At 41.7% G+C, this 26,479-nt stretch overlaps 1 protein-coding gene across 1 annotated transcript; it reads left to right on the top strand.

Annotated features, from left to right (window-relative positions):
• The first annotated feature begins 354 nt into the window (after positions 1 to 354).
• LOC108785479 (FAST kinase domain-containing protein 1, mitochondrial-like) lies at positions 355 to 24,574 on the top strand. The gene is made up of 13 exons (XM_018554560.1): positions 355 to 468; positions 1,046 to 1,114; positions 3,083 to 3,208; positions 4,338 to 4,733; positions 6,974 to 7,084; positions 7,535 to 7,666; positions 9,492 to 9,972; positions 10,651 to 11,055; positions 12,889 to 12,946; positions 14,077 to 14,205; positions 16,899 to 17,030; positions 23,657 to 23,792; positions 24,406 to 24,574. Exons 1-13 carry the CDS (start codon positions 425 to 427, stop codon positions 24,572 to 24,574), a joined length of 2,388 nt encoding a protein of 795 aa, XP_018410062.1. The 5' UTR covers positions 355 to 424.
• The last annotated feature ends 1,905 nt before the right edge of the window (positions 24,575 to 26,479 follow it).

Here is a 26,479-nt window from a genome sequence, read left to right as displayed (position 1 = left end):
CCTGTTCCCTAAATAATCCTTTCTTTTCTTTTTATTTACAGTTTGTAATAAATGGACACGATAACGATCATTGGAATTGGAACCTACAGGAAAATGAAAGCTGTTCTTTGAGGGTCTCCATTTAAGCCCCAATATGTTGCGCTGGAGATCTGCCCTCCGGCTTTCATTGCGGCTGCACTGCACGCACAGTGTAAGGACTGACCCCTTGCTGGAAAATTTAAAAAGATCTACCAGCAAATTTCATATCTTCCGGCTGGTTGGGATACATCGACCCATGCTTACCTTGGAGCATGTGACCTGTGCAATGAACTTACTCTGGCAGTTTCATAGTAAGAATTCCAATGAGTGGAGAAGTGTTGACCACATCCAAAAACACCCAGAATTTGTATCACTTTGTACTGTGGTAGAAAATAATATTGATCTCATGGATGATAATGACCTTGTGGATATTTTACATATTGCTGACAGGTAAGTTAAAGGGACATTAAAGGCAAAAAAAATGTTTCTCTCCCCCCAATGTTAATGTCAGCACTTACCTTAAATTATGTCTTTTAATCCACTCTTCTTCTTCTTTCCTGATGTTTTCATCTGTCCCTCCAGCAGTGCGGCGGCTCTCCGATCAATCGCGGACTCCTCGCTGCTTGCTGGCACTTCTGATCCCACGGTGTCTGCATGCGGGTGCACGCGTCCATAGACTTACCTTGCGTCTCTGCTCGTCTCCCGTCCGAGAATCCGAACTGCGCATGCGCCCGCCCCAAGATGCTTTGCGGCCGCACGAACAGTTTTGTTTTCTCGGATGGGAGCGCGCGGCGAAAACAAGGTAAGTTTAAACCGCTGTTAAAGCGGGGTTTTTTTTTTTTTTTTAAACTGTTTGCCTATATCTACTGTTTGATAGCAGTAGATATAAGCAAAAAACGGGAGGGATTACAACCCCTTTAAACTAATGTTCTTTCATGCTGATTTAAAAAAAAAAACTTTTCTTATTTTTTATTGATTGTTACTTATTTTCTTATTTTAATATTGCTTTTCTTCATGTTATATGAAGTTTTCAAGTGGATGCTCACAGTTCTTTAGTGCAGCGGCTGGTAACAGAAGGTTGGAGAAGGTTACAAAGGTGAGCGTCTTATCTCCTGTCCTTTTTTTCTTAGTCTCAGCTACCCAGTTATCTGCAGGCCACATTTAAGGCCCCATTCACACTGCGCGATTTGCATTTTGCGCGATTTGTCGCGCAAATGCTTGCATTGAGCAAGCTGGAATCGCGGCAAAATCCGCTCCAAAAAGGGTCCTGCTGTAGCGACACACGACCCGCGACAGCAGGACCCTTTGCCCCATTGCAAAGCATTGAAGAGCGATATCGCTCGGTAAATAGCCGCGATATAGCGGGAATTACCGCGCGATAAATCGCTCAATGTGAACGGGGCCGAAAGCCCAACTCCACGCAAATCTTTTTGTATTTTGGACATCAATACAATTTGTACTTTTTCCAAGTCTATTCAAAATTAAAAAAAAAAAAGTATAGGATGCAGCTGGGCTATAATGTCAACCACTTTTGAGTTGCCGGTGGATGCTGATAGGTTGTATCTTTCAGTGACACTGATTTTCCAATTGCAGGGGTAGGCAAACTCTGGCCCCCCAGCTATGTTGCAACTACAAATCCCATTAGGCATTGCAAGACTCTTGACAGCCACAGTTGTGTTTCCCAGAGGCAGATGCATGATGTGATTTGCAGTTTCACCGCAGTTTAAGGGCCAGGGTTTGCCCACCCCTAATATAGGGTAAGATTGCTTAACAGTTTATGTAGCCTATGTTAAATATATATGTATGTCTTTTTTGGATGGAGGGCGGGAATTTTAAAACTTTTTTCCCTTTGGGACCATTTACCCTCCTTTTTGTATGTCACCGTAAAAGGAATCGAGTGCAAATCTTCCCTGTTTCAGTGACAGCTGTCTAGGGAGTCTTCCATTCATTTTTGAGAGATTTCTCCTCAGTTCCCATTGTCTCTTGAGGACAGGAAGTGAAGCAAAGCCTCCTTATTGTAACAGAGAGTGGCAAAACAAAACCTAAAATTACTTGACAACTAAAGCTAAAGTTTTGGTTTTAAATATGTTTTAAGGGCAGGGGGAATCTAGACTTGTATCTCTATTATGGCAGGATAGCGCCATGATCTAGCTGAAGGGATATAGCAGTAAGAGTCTTTGGTGAAGATTTAGAGGTATTTGTCACTGTCCAGCCCTACCAGTTCAGGATTCTGTGAAGGATTTCAGTTTCAGCATGTTATCCAGGCACATGACCTGATAGTACAATATGAAATTCAGTATGTATTTAGAGTAAAACTCAGACATCTCAAATCTCCCGGCCTCTGCTGCATTAAAATCCTGAGCAGAGTTGGTAGCCCTGTTTGAGTCCTCCTCTGTTGGACTACACGTCTCTCCCTTTTGTCATGCAGATGAGGATAGGCAGATGTGTTCTGTAGTCTAGCAGAAGAGAACTCAGGCAGGACTTATTGCACTGGTGGGAGACATCATTGCTAACCCAACATTAGGGATTGGAAGATCTCGTTCCATCCCTGTACACTTTATTTTGTGTGAAGCATGATGAGACCAGCTCAGGTGTAAAAAAAAAAAACCCAATATATATTTCGAGTGATGGGGGACATCTCTACCCTAGCTTGTGCTATACTAAAGAGTCATTAGTGTGGGACACAGAAGTGGACAGTCTGCTGCCCTAATTGATGAGCTCTGCACTGCTGGCCTTGAGAGCATATATACGACAGCGTTGGATAAGAGTGACACCTGACTGTGTAAAGACCTTTTTCAATTATAGTATCCAAATGTATAGTGTACACTGTAATGTGTTGATTGTCATGCAGCTTCAGGAGAGTACTGAAAGATCATAGGATATGTAGTTCTACTTTTAATGCAAACTTACTGCCTAGCTGAACTTATCATCCCTACAGGAATTCCCATTGGACTGTTGTGTAGAGTCATTTCTGCAGTCCATAGGGAAACGTGTTTGTAAAAGAACAGAAGCAGGCAAATATCTACAAGAGTCCTCTAATATATTTTATATTCTTGTAACTCAGGCTTGACCTCCTCTCATTGTCAACATTTGCTGCTTGCTTGAGAAGACAAAATATGACCACTAGTCCACTCATGGGTCAGATAGCCAGCATTGTGGACTCGACCCTGGATGATTTAGATGATCCTGTGTGAGTATATAGTCCTGCAATAAACTCAAACATAGTATGTGTATTTATGTTTATATGTAAGTCTGTAAAAAAATTAGGGATGCACTGGTGCTGATACTGGGCATTTTTACAAGTATCCGTACTTATGAAAATGCCCCAAGACTAATTGCCGATGGCAGCGCCTTACATTTTTTAATGGGGTTGGCTGCCTGAGGACCCGTGCTCCATGCAGGCAAAGCTCTGGAACTTCTTGGTAGTGTTGGAGCCTGCATGGTCCATTATTATTAATTAATGAGGAAGCCTTGAAAAAAGCGAGGGGGCCAATAGGAATGTGTGTGAGAGTGACTGGGACTTCAGCACTACCAGGAAAGGTCAGAGCTTTCCCGATCAAAATGGCTCTGGATTCAGCTGTAGAAGTAGGAACTGCAGGCTGCTACAAGTTTGTGCAGGTATTGTTGGGTGCATGCACGTTTTAACTGATAACAGCTCATTTTAAAGCAGAACATCAGCTAAACCTGTTGTATTTGTTTTGGATAGAGAAGGGAATTTTATTGCTCTGTTACCAAGAGATTTTCTTTATTTCCTGGTCTAGAAACATGACAGGAAGTGGATCTGTAACAAAATAAGTCAAGGCAACTGGACTTGCTTTATTTTTCTCGAAGACGTGTCACTGGTCATCCGACCAGCTTTCTCGATTTAGAATTCTGTGAAACATCTTCGGGAAAAATACAGCAAGTCCAGTTACCTTGACTTATTTTTTTTACAGATGTACCATGACCTGGATAAATGAGAACCTTCACAAACATGACCGGAAACTGGTAGAAATTCCTTTGACAGTTGTCTCCGAAACGGGTGTACTAGCTTGGGGGATGGAGGAACGGGAGCGGCTTACTTTTATGTGTCTTTGTGTTTTGAGGAGACACACGAACCTGCAAGGGAAAGGAGCAACCCTAAAACAGGATATCAGGGTCAGTGTTCAGGGGACAAGCTGAATTTGCAGGAAACAAAAACTTAAAAAAAACAAAATATTAAGAAGCAGCACCCATTAAAAGTAATTTTTGAAATAGCTGTCAATTTAAAGTATTCAGCCTTTCCAGTGCAGTTGCACCAGTACTGCTGTAATCTTTCTTTTATTTCTTCTATTCCATAGGACACTCTCCAGTTTCTTATGCAGCTTGTATGCTGTGAGCTCACCCCGTCTACAGGAGCGGCTGATGGGAAAGACAGAGTCCTCCATAGAGAAAATGGACACTTCTTATTTTGAGACTGCTCTCCAACTTACAGACATTCTCAGTAAGGACAAATCTATTTTATCCTTGATGAAGAAGTGTGACAGATTTTTCCAGGAGAATGTTAGTGCCATAGATTCACAGACTATATGCAACATTATGAGAGTGTATCAGTCGCAGCATTTTACCAACTGTGAGTTCAACGTTGCGGCAAAGGCCAGGCTGATGAAAGAGGTGGACCGCTGTGATCATCCAGACTGTTTTGCTGAACTCTTTGTTATCCTGAGCCCTATTGCTTCTTTGACAACGAGAGAAAGGTAAGTCACAATGAGATAACCAATCATAATACCTGTATGGGAAGCCTTAGAACGGCATTCTGTGACTCAAGCCACATATTGGTTCTGAGTAGGGATGCTGATCTTAATCAACTTCACAAGTAATGTCACTGCCATGGAAGTAATATTTAGCCTTGCCCACATCGGTCACATGACTAGCCTTGGAGGGATGAGGGGATAACTGATTTAGTATATACCGTCCGTATTTTTCGCTCCATGAGACACACTTTTTTTCCCCCCAAAAGGCGGGGGAAAATGTGTGTCCGTCTTATGGAGCGAATCCCTAGTTTTTGGTACTTTTAGCCCAGCTAAAGCAGAGCTAAAGGTACAATGGAAGCCGCTGTTCGTTTAATACAAGTGATCTATCCAGATCACTTGTATTAAAACCGGGCCGCCGCCGTGGTTTTCAGGTAACCACGGGATAGGAGCTCGCCATAGAGCCCCTAGAGCAGACGAAGAATATCCGTTCTTCGTCTGCTCTGTGTGATCACTGAGAATGTGGCGCTGTAATCACAGCGCCAACTGTCTCAGCAGTCACTTAGTCACTTACTGCAGCTTCTGTCACAGAAACTGCCTGCGTCCTATGTAGCGGTGCACCTTCTGGAGCGCAAAATACGGTAAGTAGAAAAAAAACTGATGGTAATTAGGGATGCACTGATATATCGGCCGCTGAAAAATTTCGGCTGAAAATTGCACTTTTGGCTAAATGCCGAAAGTGACATTTTTCCTGCCGATACATCGGTGCATCCCTGCTTTCTTTCCTCTCCGCTGCTCTGTGTCCCAGCGGGGAGGAGAGAAAGTGTGACGCCGGCCGCTCACACCGCTCTCCTCTCACACCGCTCAGCCTCCTATCACAGTCCAGCAGAGTCGTGTGTGGGCGGAGGCAGCCCGCGCTGTCACAGGAGGCTGAGCTCTCCTCCCTGCTCCTTTCGATCAGCCTCCTGTGACAGCGTGTCAGGAAGGAGAGCGGTACAAACACTCAGCAATCACAGATCGCTGAGTGTTTGTAGATAATTGAGGACATTGTATGTGTACTATATCCTCAATTATGAATGAATGGGAAGTGAACTACATCACCTCCTGTTCATTCATAGTTGTAGTTATAGTAAACATACTCTGTTCTCAACTTATGAATGAACAGGAACACTCAGTATAGAGGATTCCTGTTCATTGATAACAGGGGATACAGAAAAAGAGATTGAGGACTCTGTGTTCTCAATCTCTTTTTCTATTTTAAAAGGGAAATATCAGGGGTCTGTTTAGACCCCTAATATTTCCCTGAAGCCCCTAAAAGTAAAGTAATAAATACAAATATTGAATAAAAAATTAATGACTAAATAAAAATAAATATAAAAAAATTAAAACGTCTATAAAAAATAAATAACATTTGAAAAAATTAAAATAAAAAACAGTTTCGGTTTCGGCCTGACCATTTTTTTAAATTTCCATTTCGTTGCACCTCTAATGGTAATATTTTATTATATATGTGACATATTATAAAAATGGATCCAAGCCTGAAATGCAATAAATATATAAATAAGGGAAATATTTTTCACCTTTAAAATAATGTGTTTACAAAAAATTTGAGTGGCAAAGCTTCCTGATTGGCCAGAAAGCTGGCTTCATGCTCCCTCGTCACCTCATGGCGATGGAGCATGGAGCCAGCTTCCCGGCCCATTAGGAAGCCTCTCATGGCGATGGAGCATGGAGCCAGCTTCCCGGCCAATCAGGAAGCAGGGCACCGCGTCATTACACGATGCCCGGCTTCCTGATTGGCCAGAAAGCCGGCTCCATGCTTTCTCGTCACCTGGTGACGAGAAGCATGGGGACGGCTTCCCAGCTAATCAGTAAGCCAGGTGGTGAGTCATTACATGCCGCCTGGCTTCCTTAATGGGACTTCCGGTATCGGTACTCGATACCTAAATACCGGTATCTGTGCATCCCTATTGCAAAGACTCCATCTACACAGGCACATCTAAAAGGTAAGACATTTTTGTAAAAAATATTTTTTTCGGTATGCTGAGTGAGTAGGAACACATCCCAAACATATAGTGGGGATTTTCTCAGATTTGACAGCAAAAGTGGAAATACACTTTAAGTAAAATCCTGATATCAGCACCAGTCATTTTGACACCTTAAAATATTAACATTAAAAATGATAAATTATGTAAGGCCTTAGACTTGTTAAATTCACTTCTTTAACTACCAATTATCTGTCTTAGGCTTGAAACGAAGCTCGCAAGCTATGCAGATCAGATGTCTCTGATCAATCTTCAAGATGTTCTGAACATAATGGCCGTCACAAAGTCTACAAGCACCGCGCTCATCCAAAAGTAACGTTTTTGTATTGTTTATGTTTTTTCATTGAAGTTATTTTTGCAGCTTAACCCCTGGAAACTTCAGTCATATAATCTTCATGTTGGAATTGTTCAAACACTATTGAAGGGGGTTCCCAGGATAAAGGAACTTTAATGCACGGTGTGGAGGCTGCGGCTGGGTGAAATCTGGCAAGCTCTGTGAATATAGAATACTATGGAATTAAAATCAAAAGGTTTTTACGCTATGGATGCTGCTGCTTGATGTTTAAAAGTTTAACTGCAGAATCAACTGGTCCCCTGAGCACTGGTCCTGACATCCTGTTTTAGGGTGGCTTCTTTACCTTGGAGGGTCCTATGGAGCCACCCTTGTGTATGGCAGACATACTCTTTGACTAAACGGCAGCATATAACTGCATCTGCTTAGTTTCATTGTAGTGGAAAATATAACTGTATTTTTTGTTTTAGGATCTGTTCACGGCTATGGAAGCATCTGGGGGTGTGCTCATCGGACCAGCTATGTAGCATCGCAGAGACTGTGATGTTACTGGGCTCCCAGGATAGCGGTCTACAAACAGAACTTGAAATGCATTTAAAAAGGTAAGATTATCTATTTTTATGTAAATTAGTTGTGCTGAATCTTTTCTGTCTAGTTCACTCATTTAGACCACTAGTACTGTAATGCTCCTTCCACGTTGTTTGCACTGCAGTAGTGTACATGTAAGGCTGTAGGTAGCCTATTGACACATGCTGGATAGAGGTACAGCCACACCACTCCCACCAGATAGATCTTCAATGCATCTGTACATAATATGCCCTGTTGACTGGCACAGAGCATGTTTGTGGTCTTCTAAGACGTTTTTTGGCACTGTTATTTCCCTGCAAGCCACGTACACTTTGGTTGACTTTGGATTATTAAATTTAGGAAAAGCGTAGCAGTTTATTATTATTATTATTGTTTTTAGTATTATTATATTTAGTATTAAGAATATTATCAGGGTTAAGGATCTATATAGTGCCAACAGGTGCATGGCTTTACAATATACTGCAGGGGTGCGGAATTCCTATCGCCCAGTGCCTGGAACATGCAGTTCTAGGTGCAAGGCAGGTGTGTTTTTCCCCCCGACATTTAGCCCTGCTGTGGGCAAGCAGGGCTAAATGCAGATAGGGGAACCCGCCGGTCATTTTTTACAAGTAATCTGGGCAGCTGTACAGCCGCCGAGATCACTTGTAGCAGCCTGCTTGTCCGTCCCACTGCCACCAAGGGATTGGCAGAGAATGGCTGCTGCCATCAAGCAGTTGGTAAGGTGAGTAATTCTTACAGACATTTCTTATAAATGGTGTAGTTGTGACAGAACCTGTACATTATGGAGACTGGTATATGGAGAGCATTTTTAAACATCTGTTTAATTTAGATCCGGGCTGGACAAATCCCAGGAGCCAGATAGCCATAGCTCCTTCCAAATTACAGCTAACCTTTTGAGGTTTTCTCTATTTGTTCTCAATAGAGCTGACTCCTAAAAAATCCTGCTGGCTCCTAGATTGGGCAGATTGTCTCCTGAATTCCATATTATGTGCCTGATTAGGAAGGAGCTCCAAGGGAACGAACAATAAAAGTGAGGAAATAACAGGGATGCTGGGAGACATCCGTCGGAGTGTAGTAGTTAGAGAGAATTTATTTGTACAAATAGGGAGAGTGATTCTCATATGAGTGGGGTTGCAAGATTTCCCATGGCATGCAGGAAATATTTCTGTCACCGCACTCAGTGCTTGTGAGGATGATTCTTTGGGCAGTCCAGAGCTGGAGGGCAGTTGGTTTCTGATGTTGTATGTAAGAAAGAGGGAAGACCCCCCAAAAATATGGTGTGATGAATCTTTGGGCAGTCCAGAACTGGAGGGCAGTTGGTTTCTGATATTTGTATGTAAGAAAGAGGGAAGACCCCCCAAAAATATGGTGTGATGAATCTTTGGGCAGTCCAGAACTGGAGGGCAGTTGGTTTCTGATGTATGCAAGAAAGAGGGAGGACCCCCCCCCCCCCCCCCCCAAAAAAAAATAGAGATAAGGGTGAGCAGAGGCCCCTCAATTAGACAGATGACTTGAAGTCGTGTTCATCATTTAACATAAATTTTTATTATGTGAAGATCATCAATATAAAACACCATCAACGTGTTTCATGGTTCTGAACTGACCACTTCTTCGGGAAGGTGAGGACACCTTTCAGGCGGTGTGGCAGCAGCTCCTGATGAGGTGCCCCTGCTTACCCTCATCTCTGATGATGTTTTTTTTTGGGATCTTCCCTCTTTCTTGCATACAACATCGGAAACCAACTGCCCTGCAGCTCTGGACTGCCCAAAGAATTCTTTCTTCTTAATGTGCCCACCTGGTTTAGACTCATCTGAAGCCTATTTTTCTTTCTTATTTCAGGCGCATGTTGTCAAGTTTCATCCCATCTAATGTTGCACAAATGATGGCAGCCATGTCTTTCTTGAACCCTTACCAGATAGATGAAGTCGTCATTTCTAAGCTTTATGATAACCTTGCTCAGTGCAACTTCCTTGACTTAAGTCGTGTGACATCTGCGGTCATACATGTGTTGCAGTCCACTGATACTGCTCATAGAAGAAATGTTTGGAAACTCCTTACGGCAACGAACAACCTTAGACTGAAGAAGGTGAAAAAAGCAAAGTGTTTGGACTCTCTTTTACTTGAAATGAAAGATAAAGAAGGTACCTCAAGAATGGAGATGGAACTTGTAGAAGCCACATTAAATACCTTCCAACGTTTAATAGATCAGCTCAGCTGGAAGAACGTTACTCAAGTTTCTGTCTTAGTCCTTCGAATGAACACCCAGTGTCCTGCTCTTCAGGACAAAATTGCAATGGTAGTTATGGATAATCTTGATAAGGTAATGATAGCTTATTACTGTATGTTAATATAATAATTAAGAATAATTGTCTATTTTATTTTGTGCACGGTGTATACTGGAAGATTATCTGAGAAATTAGTCTAGTCAGTTGTCCAGCGCTGAGCCTGTTGCACAACATTGGCCTCAGTAGAAACTGCAACACAATCCTTTAGATCAGAGATGAATTCAAAAAAGAGGGGGGACCCCCCCCCCCCCCCCCCCAAAAAAAAATAGAGATAAGGGTGAGCAGAGGCCCCTCAATTAGACAGATGACTTGAAGTCGTGTTCATCATTTAACATAAATTTTTATTATGTGAAGATCATCAATATAAAACACCATCAACGTGTTTCATGGTTCTGAACTGACCACTTCTTCGGGAAGGTGAGGACACCTTTCAGGCGGTGTGGCAGCAGCTCCTGATGAGGTGCCCCTGCTTACCCTCATCTCTGATGATGTTTTTTTTTGGGATCTTCCCTCTTTCTTGCATACAACATCGGAAACCAACTGCCCTGCAGCTCTGGACTGCCCAAAGAATTCTTTCTTCTTAATGTGCCCACCTGGTTTAGACTCATCTGAAGCCTATTTTTCTTTCTTATTTCAGGCGCATGTTGTCAAGTTTCATCCCATCTAATGTTGCACAAATGATGGCAGCCATGTCTTTCTTGAACCCTTACCAGATAGATGAAGTCGTCATTTCTAAGCTTTATGATAACCTTGCTCAGTGCAACTTCCTTGACTTAAGTCGTGTGACATCTGCGGTCATACATGTGTTGCAGTCCACTGATACTGCTCATAGAAGAAATGTTTGGAAACTCCTTACGGCAACGAACAACCTTAGACTGAAGAAGGTGAAAAAAGCAAAGTGTTTGGACTCTCTTTTACTTGAAATGAAAGATAAAGAAGGTACCTCAAGAATGGAGATGGAACTTGTAGAAGCCACATTAAATACCTTCCAACGTTTAATAGATCAGCTCAGCTGGAAGAACGTTACTCAAGTTTCTGTCTTAGTCCTTCGAATGAACACCCAGTGTCCTGCTCTTCAGGACAAAATTGCAATGGTAGTTATGGATAATCTTGATAAGGTAATGATAGCTTATTACTGTATGTTAATATAATAATTAAGAATAATTGTCTATTTTATTTTGTGCACGGTGTATACTGGAAGATTATCTGAGAAATTAGTCTAGTCAGTTGTCCAGCGCTGAGCCTGTTGCACAACATTGGCCTCAGTAGAAACTGCAACACAATCCTTTAGATCAGAGATGAAGGTAGCTGAGGCTGTCTGCGGTGGTAGCTGAGGCTGTCTGCGGTGGTAGCTGAGGCTGTCTGCGGTGGTAGCTGAGGCTGTCTGCGGTGGTAGCTGAGGCTGTCTGCGGTGGTAGCTGAGGCTGTCTGCGGTGGTAGCTGAGGCTGTCTATCAGTCAGCCAATCACAAAAGCAGGAAATGATGTTTCTGGTGGTGTTCTGTATACCAAACTGTGTACAGGACGCCTCCAGGTCGCCGTATTGCATTGGATTTGTTTGACAGATTTAGAGCATTACAGTGGCTTCAGTTTAAAATGGAATAGTAATAACTTGATAACATTAAATTATAAAATGGCGTGTTCTGCAATTATTAATGCTATGTTCATTTCCTTACAATGTTTTTATTCTTTAAAGTGGAGTTACCCTTTAAAGTTTTTGGAGGCCTTGCTATATAATAGGCTCAGGATGTGTAAGAGGGAGAGACAAGCTTTGACTTCTACAGTAGTAGTCCAGCACGTTGTTAAATGTACCACTTTCTCTTTCAGCTCTATGCATCTGCTTTGTACCCTAATTTACGGATGTTTTCTTATATGAATCACACACCTCCCCAAGGGAATGAATTTTTTGATGCATGTGCACAGCATTTAATAAATAATATGGGTGAGTATCATTTTAAGATATATGTTTTCTTTTACTTTCAGCAGAATGATACGTTTGCATTGAGAGACTGGAGCAGTTAAGAACAAGCAGAGTGCTGTGCTACTAGGAAGAATTAACATGTATAATACAAAAAATGGTGACATACTGGATGTGCACATATGATTGCAAGCTATAGACAGGCATTTTTTTGGAAACTTAAACAGACATTGTTAAGGGTATATTATAAAGCTGACCACATTGGTATACGTATTTTATACTTCTTGCTTTATTTATGTTTGTGCTTTTTGGACAAGCGGCAGAGCAGAACAGCTGAGTAGGATATAGACGATGTTTAGGGTTGTGAGTAGAGGTGCACCGAAATTACATTTTGTAAGCTACAATAAAAATTGTCAGGCCAAAACCAAAAACTATTTTTTTCTAATATCTGTAAAAAAAAGAAGTCAAGGCAACTGGACTTGCTGTATTTTTCTTGAAGACGTTTCACTGGACATCCGGCAATTCAGAGAAAATCTGGTAGATCTGTATTTTTTTACAGATATACCATGACCTGGATGAATGAGAACCTTTACAGACATATTTTTTGCTAAACTTTTTTTACATTTTTTTTTTTTTTTAATTTACTTTCTGTTTTTTAATAAATATTTGTATCTTTTAACTTTACTGTCGGGACTCTAGGAAATTTTGGGGGTCTAAACAGGCCACTGATATTTCCCTTTTAAAATAGAAAAAGAGATTGAGGACAGAGTCCCCAATCTCTTATTCTGCAGTCCCTGTTATGAATGAACAGGAATCCTCTATACTAAGTGCTCCTGTCCATTCATAACTTGTGGAGATGCTATGTTTACTATATCACAATCATGAAAGGACAGGAAGTGATGAAGAGCACTTCCTGGTCATTCATAATTTGGGACACAGTAAACATACTGTGTCCTCAATTATTAACAAGCAGTCAACGATCAGCTGATTGCTTACTGCTTGTACCCACTCTCCATCCTGACTCGCTGTCACAGGTGGCTGAGCGTGTGTTGCGGGTGGAGAGCTCAGCCTCCAGTGACATTGCGGCTCACGGTGCTCTCCCACGGTACGGGAGGAGAGCTAGACCTGTGACATCACTGACAGCGCTCTCCTTCCCGCCCCGCTCAGCTGCCTGAACATTTCTCTCCTCCCCGCTGGACACTGCGCTGTGTCGGAGGGGACTCAGACCAGCGCCCAGCGAGGAGAGAAACTAGGAATACACCGCAATTTTGGACGAAAGATAGTACTTTCGGCATTTTACCAAAAGTGCCATTTTCGGGCGATGTGTTTCGGCAGCCGAAATTTCGGTGCATCCCTAGTTGTGAGTATACCTAGCTCAAGAATGGCCATGCAATGCTTTAAAAAGCTGTTAAAACAGGGATAGGCAACCTCGTCAGCTGTTGTGGAACTACAAGTTCCATGAGGCATTGCAAGACTCTGACAGCCACAGACATGACTCCCAGAAGCAAAAGCATGATGTGATTTGTAGTTTTTACCACAGCTGAAGTGTCAAGGTATCCAACCCCTGTGTTTAAAGCATCTCTAATCCCAAAAACAAAAATCTTCTTTATTGCTATATGTTGTGGCTGCATTACTTTTCTTATTTCTGGCACACATAACCTGCTGTATGTACAGAAAAGCAGTGTTTTCACCATAGGATAGGACTACATTACCCTTCACCCTCTCCTCCATAACGTGGGAAGGGGTTCTGTAGTCCTCAGAGATAGCTGGAAACAATCTAACATGGAGGAGTGCGTCCCAGGCAAAGCGTACAGGAAGTTATCAGTTGAGCAGATTCCTGGCAGGAACAACAACAATATATATATATATATATCTATCTATCTATATATATATGATATATCTATCTATCATTTTTACACCAATTTGGCAAATTTGTGGCATATTTAAAAGACCAAAAGGGCCAAATAAAAGCTCTTTATTGTTAGGGTATTCATATCCTTTAAATTAGGCATTCCTTGTAACAGTGACATTTAGCAAGAAGCCATTCCGCCTTTTTGTAGAAGCGTATTTACGGCATGTAGAGTTACTATCACTTACAATAAGTAGTCAATGGCGTTTTGGACTTCTTCTTGTTCAGACCGAATATGTTAACACATGGATAGATTGCTCAATATAACTTATAATAATCATTCTGGTTATTATTTCCTATCTTTTGCATTTAGACGCTTTGTCTCCCCATTTCTTGGTGATGACGACATACATTTTTGCTGTGGCTGGGTACTTCCAAGAAGAGCTCATAAAAGCAACATTCAACACCAATTTCCTACACCGCTTTGATGCTCAAATGGATGGTAAGTGATATGTAAATATAGAGAATTATAAGGAGAGTGAAATCCACTCATCCCCATAATTAGAGCCTATGTGTGACACTGAAGCTGTCACAGGTCGGCTCTATTGATCGGGAAGTGAGCGAACACATAACGGCGATCACTGAGTTCCCAATCCTCTCTTTGCAGAGAGGGGTGATTGTCAGTCATCACTCCCCACAGGGATTCCCCACCTCCCCTCTCCGATCCTCCAGCACTGATTAGAGGAATGGAAAGGAGAGGGGGCGGGCACAGCTGGCTCTGGATCTAGAGAGGCAGAGGCAGCTGCCAGTTAGGTAACGGGGTGGACCCTGACAATATAGCCCGCTATATGCTGAGTTTTGTGTCACAGGAGGACATTAGTATATGTCCTCCTGTGACCCTAAAGAGAACTATGGGCAAAAAAAGGTTGAGCCATAGTTTTCTTTTAGGCTTATACTTTTTTAATTGCCCAATTTATTATTATTATTACTATTATTATTATACAGGATTTATATAGCGCCAACAGTTTGCGTAGCGCTTGACAATATAGGGAAGACAATATAATTGCAATACAGTTCAAGATAAGATGGTAAGGAGGGCCCTGCCCGTGAGGGCTTAAATCTAAGAGGGAGGGGCAAGTGATACATGAGGAGGTAGCTGTGTTGGGATAAATTGTTTGAGAAAGAGTTCAGTGGTTCTACACATCTATTTAGTAAGTCACCTAAAATAATTGATGTAGTTTTATCTTTCTTTTAATCAATATGTTCCAAGTCTGCTTAAAGTTATGTGGTGGACAAATGTACTCAATTCATTGTTCTTTTTGCATCAGTTTTATTTTCCTCTTCTGGAATTTGTATTAATATTATTAGTCATTGCTTATGTGCTACGTTTGTTGTAAAAAGAAAATGAAGGAAACAAAACATGTTACAAATAATGTTAATAGTTTAGTAACCTAACCAGTCTGATGTCACGTCTAGGAGCCACATTTGCTGTGCGTTGCCCTGACATGTATGTCAGGACTTTAAAATAAAATGCAGTACATCCCTGCTATACATGCACAGCTCTTTTATAGACCCTGCAAGTACAGAAAAATTAGCTGTTGATCTGGTAGAAATACACTCAGCTCCTAAGTCCTACTGTGGGCTAACCGCACACAGCATTTTTGTGGACTAAGTGGTGTAAGCTCTGCCCAGTTGTCTTTTGCTAAACTACTGAATCACACTCCTTCTCATCTCCACAACATAAGCCCTAATTGATCTGTAGCCCCAAGATGAGAATTGGGAGGGCTAATCCAGCTCCTTGAGGTAACACCAGATGCGTGGACAGGACACAGGACAAAATGGCTCTGTAGCGACACAGGTGGAGCATGGATTTATTGACTTGCCGACCTCTGTGACCAGCTAATCCTTTTTTGCTTCCTGAGGTTTGTGTTTAATTCTACCCAACCAAAACATGTTCTATTGATTTAGCTAGGATATATTCTTTTAGGGCTTGTTTACACCATGTTCATTAAGCTGCATTCTTTTGCACACCACTGCATGCATAATGTGAACAGGGACCATAGGAAACAATTGCCCAGAGGTGTACTGCCTGTATACTCAAGTTTTTTGTAATTGTATAAATTAACATTTAATAATTGCTGTGCAGCGGCTTGTTTTAGTAGTGCTTACTTCTGCTAGCATGGAGCCGGCTTCCCAGCCAATCAGCATTGACTCAGCCAAACAGCATGGAGCCGGTTTCCTGGCCAATCAGAAAGCTGGGTGGCGAGTCATTACCCGGCTCCATGTTCCCTCATGGCACTGCCGAACAGAGGCAATCTCTATCTGACCAGAAGTTCCAGTATTGGGGTTAAGTATCGGAACATTTGGGCGAGTACGAGTACTCCCCCAAATGCTTGGTATCGGCACCACTACCGATACTAGTATCCGTGCATCCCTACTTCAATCCAGCCCATTGACGCGATACCCTGCGCACAAAAAAACAGACCTGAGCCTTTTTTTTTTTTTCTAGATGCGGCACACCGCTTTGCATGGCAGTGCGTTACTGTGTATTTTGATGCCCTGCAACACAGGTCCAGTTAATTGGGGTACTATTCAGAATGCTGACGTGCCGTGTGTTGTGACTTTACACCTTTGTTGTGACATTACACGTTACCACAACACAAAGGTGTAAAGCTGGGCCTAGAGCATTAACTACTTTTGGATAGAGAGGGGGGAAGTTACAATGGTTGTCAGGTTTTTAGTTATATGTGTGTCCTCATTGGGGAGTTTTTCCCTCCTTCCTGTCCATGTGATGCACTTACAGAAATGGTGGCAGTGGTTGTCACAGAATAAGAGAAGAAGCCGCAATAAAAGCATTCTTTTAAAGTTTTTACCCTTCTTCATTTCTGCCTATTTATCTGGCCACACACATTGTAATTTGATGAGTTTAATTAGAATTGTATGGGAATCTAAATTCGTAAGGAGGTCAAATAAAATCTAGTGGATTTGTGAGTTTTGGTTTGTGGGTTGTATGAGAGATTGGACAAACTAAACCTATGCAGCTTATAAAGCTTGTCATACACTTTACAATCTTTTTCAATAAGTACTTCTTATATTTGTATCTTTTAAAATATATTTTTTTTTTTGTCATCATTTATTGTTGGTAGATAGTGGCTATAGAGCATGTAATGTTTCTTGTCCTCTGTTGTATTTTAGCCTTTAATCCCAGTATAAGCAAGAAGTCACACTTCTACCTTATGGAGCTGAATCGTGCCATCTGTATAGAGCACCCAGAATATGGAGTTCCCTGGTTCCATGAGCAATATTGTCAGCAGACGCAGCATAGAAGTGAGTAAGGCTGAGTCCCCTACACTACTGTCATGTGATATGTAATCCTGATCTCTTGTCTGTAAAACGCCTTTCTTTTTTGTCCATTGAGGGACACAGTTATTCAGGAACCGTGGGGTTATACTGCCACCTACAGGAGGTTGGGACACTGGTAAACAGAAAAATTGTAAGCCCCCCACTCCTCTACCCAGTATGCCTTAGGTTTTTTTTTTTTCATAGTAGCCTAAGAGGTTAGATACCTGATCTTCAGCTCTGCTGACAAAGTCTATTTTTTTTATGCTAGCTTTCCTTGCTTTGTGGAAGTGTTTTTTTTTTACATAGTTACATACATTGCCTGGCCACAAAAAAATTCACCACCTGGATTTTGGCCAGTGTTATGATCTGGGGTTACTTCAGTTGATCTGGTCTAGATTCAGCAAAGTTATTTGCCTAAAAAATGAGGTCAGCAGCCTAACTGAATATACTGAATGACCAGGTTTTTCTGTCAATGGATTTTTCTTGTTCCCTGATGGCACATTGGGCATATACCAAGACGACAATGCCAGGATTCATAGGGCTCAAATTGTGAAAGAGTGGTTCAGGGAGACATCATCTTCACACATGGATTGGCCAACACAGAGTCCAGACCATAACCCCATTGAGAATGTTTGGGATGTGCTGGAGAAGACTTAACGCAGTGGTCCAACTCTCCCATCACCACTACAAGATTGCACCTCCTAGATGGAAATAAATGTTGTGACATTGCATGAGCTTAATGAAACAATTCCACAGCAAATGTGTGTAATCAAAGCTAAAGGCACTCAAAAAAATGAGCGTGTGTGACTTTTTTTGGCCAGGCAGTGTAGTTGTTAAGGTTATATAAAGACCAAGGTCCATCCAGTTCAGTGTGTGTGTATCACTAAGAGTGCCCATACCCCTGTATATTGCACACACTGAAGAAGACATCAAAACGTTTCTTGAATATATTCTCGCCGATACCACTTCCCTTGGAAGGGAGTTCCACAATTTAACCTCTCTCTTTTCTTCTAATTTCAGGTTATTTTTGATTTTATGGTAATCAGTTTATTACTGATTCTACCTTCATTAAACAATGTGTACATTAGTCATATGCCCTCTTAATCGCCTCTTTTCCATAGTCAACAAGTGTCATCTTTGTAATTTTTCCTCATAGCTTAGGTCCTCCAGCCCCCTTATTAGATCTGTTGCCCTTCTCTGGTCTCTCTCCAGCTCAAGGACATCCTTTCTGTGGACCGGGGACCAAAATTAAACCGCATACTCAAGATGAGACCATTCCAATGTTTTACATAGTGGTAGACATACATGTGCAACACAAGTCAGTAACGGGGGGAGATTTCAGCTGCAGGGAGACCACATTCAGTACTGGTGACTAGTCTTTCACCCTCTGTTTGCCTTTTTTTTTTTTTAGTACGGCTTCCACAGTTCAGCTCCTCTGGAAAATTGACTTGCTATCATATCTTACAGGGCGACGTGCCACTCATTACCAGATTGATGAAATACTCAGTGAAATATTTGGAGGCACAAATTATACTAAAGTGTGTGTGAGGACTCCATACTGTTACTTTGTAGGTAAGCCGCACAAATATTTGTTACAACATCATTGCATCATACATTCCTGTACATAAATGGATTCTTACACAGTGTGCACAATTATTAGGCAAGTGCGTATTTTGACCAAATCAACATTTTTATGCATAATGTCCTAACTCCAATCTGTATAAACCTTGAAGGGTTATTGAATTTAAGCATATCAGGTGATGTGTAATGAGGGAGGGGGTGGCCTAAGGAGATCAACACCCAATATCAAGGTGTGCATAATGATTAGTCAGCTTCTTTTCCTCAGGAAAAATGGGCCAAACAAATAGATTTAACTGACTGAAAATTCAAAAATTGTAAAAATTCTTTCAGAGGGATGCAGCACTCTTGCAATTGCTAAGATATTGGGGCATGATCATACAATGCTCAAACTTTTTGTTGCAAATAGTGAACAGGGTAGCAAGAAACGTGTTGAGAAAGAGAGACGCAAAATAACTGCCAAAGATTTGAAAAGAATCAAACGTGAAGCTCCCAGGAACCCATTATCCTCCAGTGCTGTCATATCCCAGAACTAGAGCCTACCTGGAGTGCCCAGAGGTACAAGGTGTTCAGTGCTCAGAGACACGGCCAAGGTAAGGAGGGCTGAAACCCGACCACCACTGAACAAGACACATACAGTAAGTTGAAACGTCAAGACTGGGCCAAGAGATATCAGAAGACAGATTTTTCAAAGGTTTTATGGACTGATGAGATGAGAGTGACTCTTGACGGACCAGATGGATGGGCCCGTGACTGGATCGGTAACGGGCACGGAGCTCCACTTTGACTCCACTTGACGCCAGCAAGGTGGAGGTGGGATACTGGTATTATTAAAGATGAGCTAGTTGAACCTTTTCATGTTGAAGATGGACTCGAAATCAAATCCCAAACCTACTGCCCGTTTTTAGAAGACACCTTTCTTCAAGCAGTGGTACAGGAAAAAGTCTGCATCTCTCAAGAAGACCATGATATTTATGCAGGACAATGCTCCATCGCATACATCGAAGTACTCCACTGCATGGCTAGCCAGTAAAGGCCTTAAAGATGAAAGAATAATGACATGGCCCCCTTCCTCACCTGACCTAAACCCTATTGAGAACTTGTGGGCCCTTCTTAAATGGGAGAATTACGGTGAAGGACAACAGTGCACCTCTCTGAACAGTGTCTGGGAGGCTGTGGTTGCTGCTGCACAAAAAGTTGATCATCAACAGATGAAGAAACGACTCCATGGATGGGAGGCTGATGATTGTCATTGAAAAGAAGGGGGCTATATTGGTCACTGATTTTGTTTTTGAAAATGTTAGAAATGTTTATTTGTAAATTTTGAGTTGTTTGTTTAATATTCTCACTTTAACACATGAAAAAAAACAGGTGAGATGGGAAAATTTTCATTTTCCATTTAGTTGCATAATAATCCTGCACACTAATAGTTGCCCAATAATTGTGCACACACATAGATGTTCTCCTAAGGCCTCATTCACACACAACGCAAGCAAAATTGTATATTGCGTATATATACGAGCGTCTATGCGCGTATATACGAGTGTCTATGCAATCCCAGAATGCATCACTTGTAATGGAATTTTTAATGTGCTGTACGCGCGTATACGTGCATATATGCGCGTAAATACGCTGCCCGGACGCATCTCTGTTCCATTCTTTTTGTGCGCATATACGCTACGCAAATATACGGCTCCATACGCGGCTATATGTATGGAGCCATTTATTTGCATATGGTACAGTACGCGCGGCAGTGTGAATGAGGCCTAAGACTGCCAGAACCTCACTTTTACTTTCTTACATTTTCAGGTCTGAGGTTTATTAACATTTTGGATTGACCGAGAGCACTGTAGTTGTTCAATAATGAAATGAATCCTCAAAAATACAACTTGCCTAATAATTGTGTACACGGTGTATTTCTGATAAGTGGTACAATTATGGGGAGCCAGTGGCTCTGTTGTCTGACTAATGACTAAATCATTTCACAAACAGGGGCACTGTGATTTATGTTCATGGATATATGAGTAATGATGGGTCCAGTATGTATAGAAATTCTTAATTCCTGATTGATTGCCCGGATTCTTGAGTTATGATTCTCCGCAGATCCAAGATCTGCGTCCAGATTCACTATATACCCCTTCAGATGATTGAGTTCAGGTGTATCCAGTGAAGTGAACTGTTATATTTATATGTTTTAGTTATTGTACAGGAAAAAAGATGACGCCAAAAACATAAATGTCACCACTCACTCACTACTCAGACAAACACAATAATAACAATTAAAAGAGACAAAAAAGGAACATTTTACATTTTCCAATGTATTTCCTCTTCTTGAGTCGTCCTATGTTTTGTATTCATTAATACCAATCTCCGTAGTTTACCTTAAAGCGCTCACGAGAAGAGAGGCTAAAACACCCATCTGCAACTACTTGTTTATTACTTAACCCTAAGCATTCAGGACAGGCCTCGACTGGACTACCTATTTGCGTTGTATTTTTATATTGAATCCAACTATTCCATATGTCTGAAAACTGTGAATACCTATCCCGTAATATTGCCCTCAATTCCTCCATACATTGCAGGTAATACATTTCCTCCATCCATTCCTGGACTGTAGAGAGAGCTACATAATAGGGCACTCTTAGAGTCACGTAAGCAAATAATAAATAATATAGTATTGATATTACATGGTTCAATGCTTCCTCTGCAAGACATACCTTTTCCATCAGTGTTAGATCCCTGTGTACTTGCCCTCTACTCCGTATCTTACAATAAAAATCTTTAAGTTGAAAATAACGCAAACAATGTCCACGCGCAGAAATCGAATCTCTAAGCAACACTGTAAATGACTTTAATCCATTCTCTGTCAATGCCCAATAATTGGGAGACAGTTTTGTATTATCCCAAATAAATAGCTCTTGGATGTCAAGTCCCGGGACGAATCTGGTTTACCCATAACTGGTGTCATAGGTTCATAATATGAATGAATCTTGTAATTCTTAATAAGTGTCTCCCACACCTTTTAACATAGGGTGCAAACATACTGGAAGATCTTTACTCAAGGGGCACAGAGTAGGAGCTAGCCAAGTAATAGTTACTATAGGTATGGGGGGAGAAGTGCCTCTACTTGTACCCAGAGCTTATGAGTCACATGAAAAAATCATGTCTATTAAACGAGCAATAGGAACGGACTTATAGCACAGTTCTACAAGTCAAACCCAATCCACCCTCTTGCTGGCGCTTTATCAATATGGTATATCTTAACCTTGTGGCGTACCTGCTCATATATATCGAATTAGCGTAGAGCGCAACAAGCAAAAAAATGACCTTGGTATCGCTATAGGTATTGTCTGAAAAACATATAGTAGACACAGTAATATATCCATTTTATACAGAGCCAGTCTACCAAGCCAAATATGTCTCATTTTACCCAATGTTTGCAGTTTCTGAGAGATTTCTGTACTTCTTTCTTTGTTGCCAAAAATACTCCCAGATATGTTATTGTTTCCAAACAAATTTTAATCCACCCCTTCCTCTATTTCCTATCCACTCACCCGCCCTCTCGCACATACCTCCCTTCCCAGTCCACCACCTGTCTTAAAGGAGAACTATGGGGTTAAGTCTTTTCCCCATAGTTCTCCTTAGGGTAACGGGAGGACACAAACTAGCGTCCTCCCATCACCCTAGGCTCAGTATACCCCGAGCTGCTGCTCGCGGTATACTGAGACGCCGCAGCTGAAGCGGATCCCGACAATTGTGCCGGGATCCGCCCAGCTGTGTGACTGACACCTGGCTCTGCCTATCTAAAGGCAGAGCCAGCTGTACCCGCCCCCTCCCCCGTCCGTTCCGCCAGTCAGCGCTGGCGGATCGGAGCGGGGAGAGGGGAATCCAGCCCCTCCCCTGTCACGGCAGAGAGCCATGACAGGATCGAGAGCTGAGCGAACGCTGGTATGTGTTCGCTCACCTCCCGATCTACTAAGCCGGCTTGTGACAGTCTCATTGTCACAGGTCGGCTAGAACTATGAGGTGAGTGAAAAGCACTCACCTCATAGTTCTCCTTTTAATAACATTGTATTTACGTCTCCGCCTTCCACAATAATGATATTTTCTTTTATCTAAACATCTCACCCCTCTTTTATTATATATTTCAATATTCCACTCTACCTGTTCACACTTTCCATATCCTTCCTTCTGCCTTTCACTCCTTTCTAACACACCTGTCACATATCCTCCAGCCTAACTCACCGCATCCATATTCCAAAATAAAGGGAGGAGGCATAGGGATAAAAGCAAAAAACCCCACTATTTTGGTGTATATACTTTCAGCATCCATAGTATCGTACCTCTGCTGTATATGATCTTATAACCCTATCACATCATCGTTTATACCAACATTATAATAAATGAATACTCCATTTTTTTCATTTTTTCCAGCTCCATAATGCCAAAACTTTTGGAACGGAATGTCAAACTAGCTCATTTAGCTATCATCCACAACCTTTGGCTATTTAGTGTATTCAGGCTAATCAAAATGGGTGATTGAATTATCTGCCCTAACATTGATGCATGGAGTGGGAATATGATCAGATGTACTTTTATTTGTGATCTATATTTCTTTTGTCCATCCCACTGATTGGAAGTTCTGTAGTGGTGACAAACATCTGGCCATACTGTCTTAAATCCAAATCAGTTTGGAAGCCTGGATGATACAAACATTGCCAGCTTAAAAGAAACGGGTAGTGACGGAATATAGAGGCTGCCGTTGCTGACTTCCACTTCTTAAGTTGCTAGTTGCCTGACTTTCATGATGATCTAGTGACTTTAATTCTTTCAGAGTTACTGATTTGGAAGGAGGAGTTCTGACTTTACCCTGACCTTCTGATCAGCTTGCATGTCATGGGTCAGGAAGTATTGGGGGCCACAGACAGTCAGGAACTGGCATATATTGTTCTAGAATACTGAGATGTTTCTCTGATTGCAGGCTTCCTTTGCTAATAATGAAACTTCTAATTTATGTTGTTTTTGCTCTGCAGATATTGAATACATTCTAGATAAAGAGGGAAACCCTATTGCATATGTGGAAAATGATGTTCTTTCATCTGACTCCTCAATGAGTGACCATGACAGTCAGTTACAGGAAAATGAGCCTTTACCAGCAGGAGCTCAAAGGTCAGTGGTAACAGCAAGGAAATGGGTTCTGCTGCTCGCAGGTAGTAATCAAATTCCACCTATCATTTTTATTGATTTAGATTTGAAAGGTTAAAGTAGCATTTGATTGGTTGCAGTGGGCAACACCTCCCTATCTTTTACCCTGTACAGAAAATGTGATCGGTGGAGTTCAGGCACCTCTACTAAACCTAAATGGGTATGGCTGTTTGCTACCAGGCAATAGTCTCTACAACATATAGTTTTTTTTATCAACTTTTATGTCTTGGTCATGCTGTACTTAACAAGTTTAGCTGACCTGTTGTTAAACCCTTCCTTCATACCGCCTGTGGGACTTGGGAATCTGATAAAAAACTTTGTGGTGTTGTTTACCATTGTGGACCATTACCAATATCCATTGTTCATTTATTTGTATGCGTCCCTGGACCTGCAGTCTTCAGCTCTCTTTTTATCATGTCTCACATGACACTATTCTTCCCATGAATTTACCCCAGGTGCATTGTCCTATCATCTGTAGTCTCATATGTATGAGTTGTTACACCAATGTCATTTAACTCTCAATTTCATCTGTTATATGAAAAATCAGTAAAGTAAAACTTTTCTTTCATTAATGTAGGTTTGCGGTGGATTTTCTCCATCATGGGGCATGTCTGAGGAATACACTCCATTTAAAAGGTTCACCTGAAATGAAGAAAAGACACTTGGAGATCTTGGGATACCGTGTCATTCAGGTAGAAATAGAACTATGGGCATGTTTTAGGAACTCTTCTGAGTGCCAGTACTAACAATGACTAAACATTTGTTGTGAGAGAGAAGAAAAGAGCAATATGGCCAGTGACATTACAGTGATGTTATTGCACAATATAGGGGCTTCTATTCATAAATGTATCTGATTAGTGACTAATACGCCAAGACCCCACTCACACTGAGCGATTTGTAGCGTGATTTCCGCTCAAAAACCGCTCAAACGTCGGCTCAATGTAGCTGTAGCTGTAAATGCATTTCAATGGAGCTGTTCACATCTCAATGTCGCCTGTAGCTTGTCGCTTGAACATAACCTATTTTTAAGGAGATTTTGTGCGATTTGGCCCAATAGACTTCAATGGTGTAGCACAATGTCGCACGAATTTGCGCAACATTGTCGCTCTACAGAAGTGTCGCTGGTTGTACTGTGAGGGACAGCATTACAGGTGATAGTTAAGCATTTAAATTATAATAGCAATGCAGACCTAAAGGGGTATTTTGGGTTTCTTGTTTCTTTTTACTTTACATACACTATAGGACTTCACCATGTCTGGATAAGATCTGGAGCAGATCTGCAAGCGCAGTGCTTTTAAAAAAAAAAAAGCTTAAAATGTGCTTTCATGTGCGTTCCAGTGCATTTGCATGGGTTTTCAATGCTTTTGCATGTGTTTTGTGGTACGTTCCAGACCAGAAAAAACAGTGCCTGCAGTATTTTTTTTACCCCGCACCGGAACGGACTGCGTAAACAGAGCCCAGAAATGCCATAGGAATACATTGGGATGCATTTCAGGTGCAGACAAAAACTGTCCTGGTCCAGATCTGGTCTGGACATGGTGTGATGGTGTGAACAAGCCCTTAAGTTGACCATGTTGCCAGACCATTCATTTTAGCAGCAATCTTCCTATAAGAGTATATCATATTTTATGCATGGTCAAAGTGTCCGTTTTGTAGACATTTAAAAGTCCGAAGACTTCTGCAGGATGCTGCCATCTTGGATGTGATGTCAGCAGTACCCCCTTTAAAGTGTCTACCATTGGGGCAGCAGTATACCCTCCCAGAAGAAGAGAGGGCTATGACTTGCAAGGTTAAGTTGGCAGGACTAGGGAATGGACTCCTGGAGTAGTCAGATGTTCTATGGCACATTGCAAGTCAATAAAAAAAAAAAAAAATCTGTTAATGGAAAGATTTTTCTGTGCTTTTACCTGCAACATTTTAAGTTGGTGACAGGGTCTATGTGTGGTGGGCCCCAAAGAAAGCTGCACTGGGTGAAATACCGTATTTGCCGGCGTATAAGACGACCCCCTACTTTTTGTGTTAAAACATAGGTTTTGGGCTATACTCATCGTATAAGACGAGTAGAGCCCAAAATAATGTTTAAATACACCCACTAACATCCATGGCGGTATTCCCGAGTGTGGCTTGGGGTTAATTTTCAGTACCATAAGCGGTAACCCCGAGCCACACTCGGGATTACAGTCTCTTACCTTGTCCACGATCCCTGCTGTGTCCTCCATCCCTTGCGAGCGTCCGCGTCGCAGCGGGGCGGAACCGGCAGCAATTTTAAAAGTGAAGAAAAAAAAATAGAACAAAAAACGAAAAAATAAAATCATCAGACCGCCAGGGAGGCTAATCTGTCAGCCCGCTGGATGTGCGGTAATACTGTATGTAAGGTAGCTTCGGCTACTTACAGTATACCGCGATGAGCCAATCACGGCAGGCTTTGTATTAATGAATACAAGCTTTGTATTCATTAATACAAAGCCTGCCGTGATTTGGCTCAGCACGGTTTACTTTATGTAGCCGAAGCTACATGCAGTATACAGTATACCACATCCATACCCGGCATGTAAGACGACCCCCGATTTTCGGGCGATGTTTTTAGTTCTCAAAACCCGTCTTATACGTCGGCAAATACGTTATGTTTTTAATGTGTTTTTCTCTTTTGA

This window comes from Nanorana parkeri, unplaced genomic scaffold (assembly GCF_000935625.1).
Source record: "Nanorana parkeri isolate BGI_ZX_2015 unplaced genomic scaffold, ASM93562v1 scaffold165, whole genome shotgun sequence".
NCBI lineage: Eukaryota > Metazoa > Chordata > Amphibia > Anura > Dicroglossidae > Nanorana > Nanorana parkeri.
Note: the sequence above shows the minus strand (reverse complement) of the source record. Positions and strands in the feature narration are given on the sequence as shown.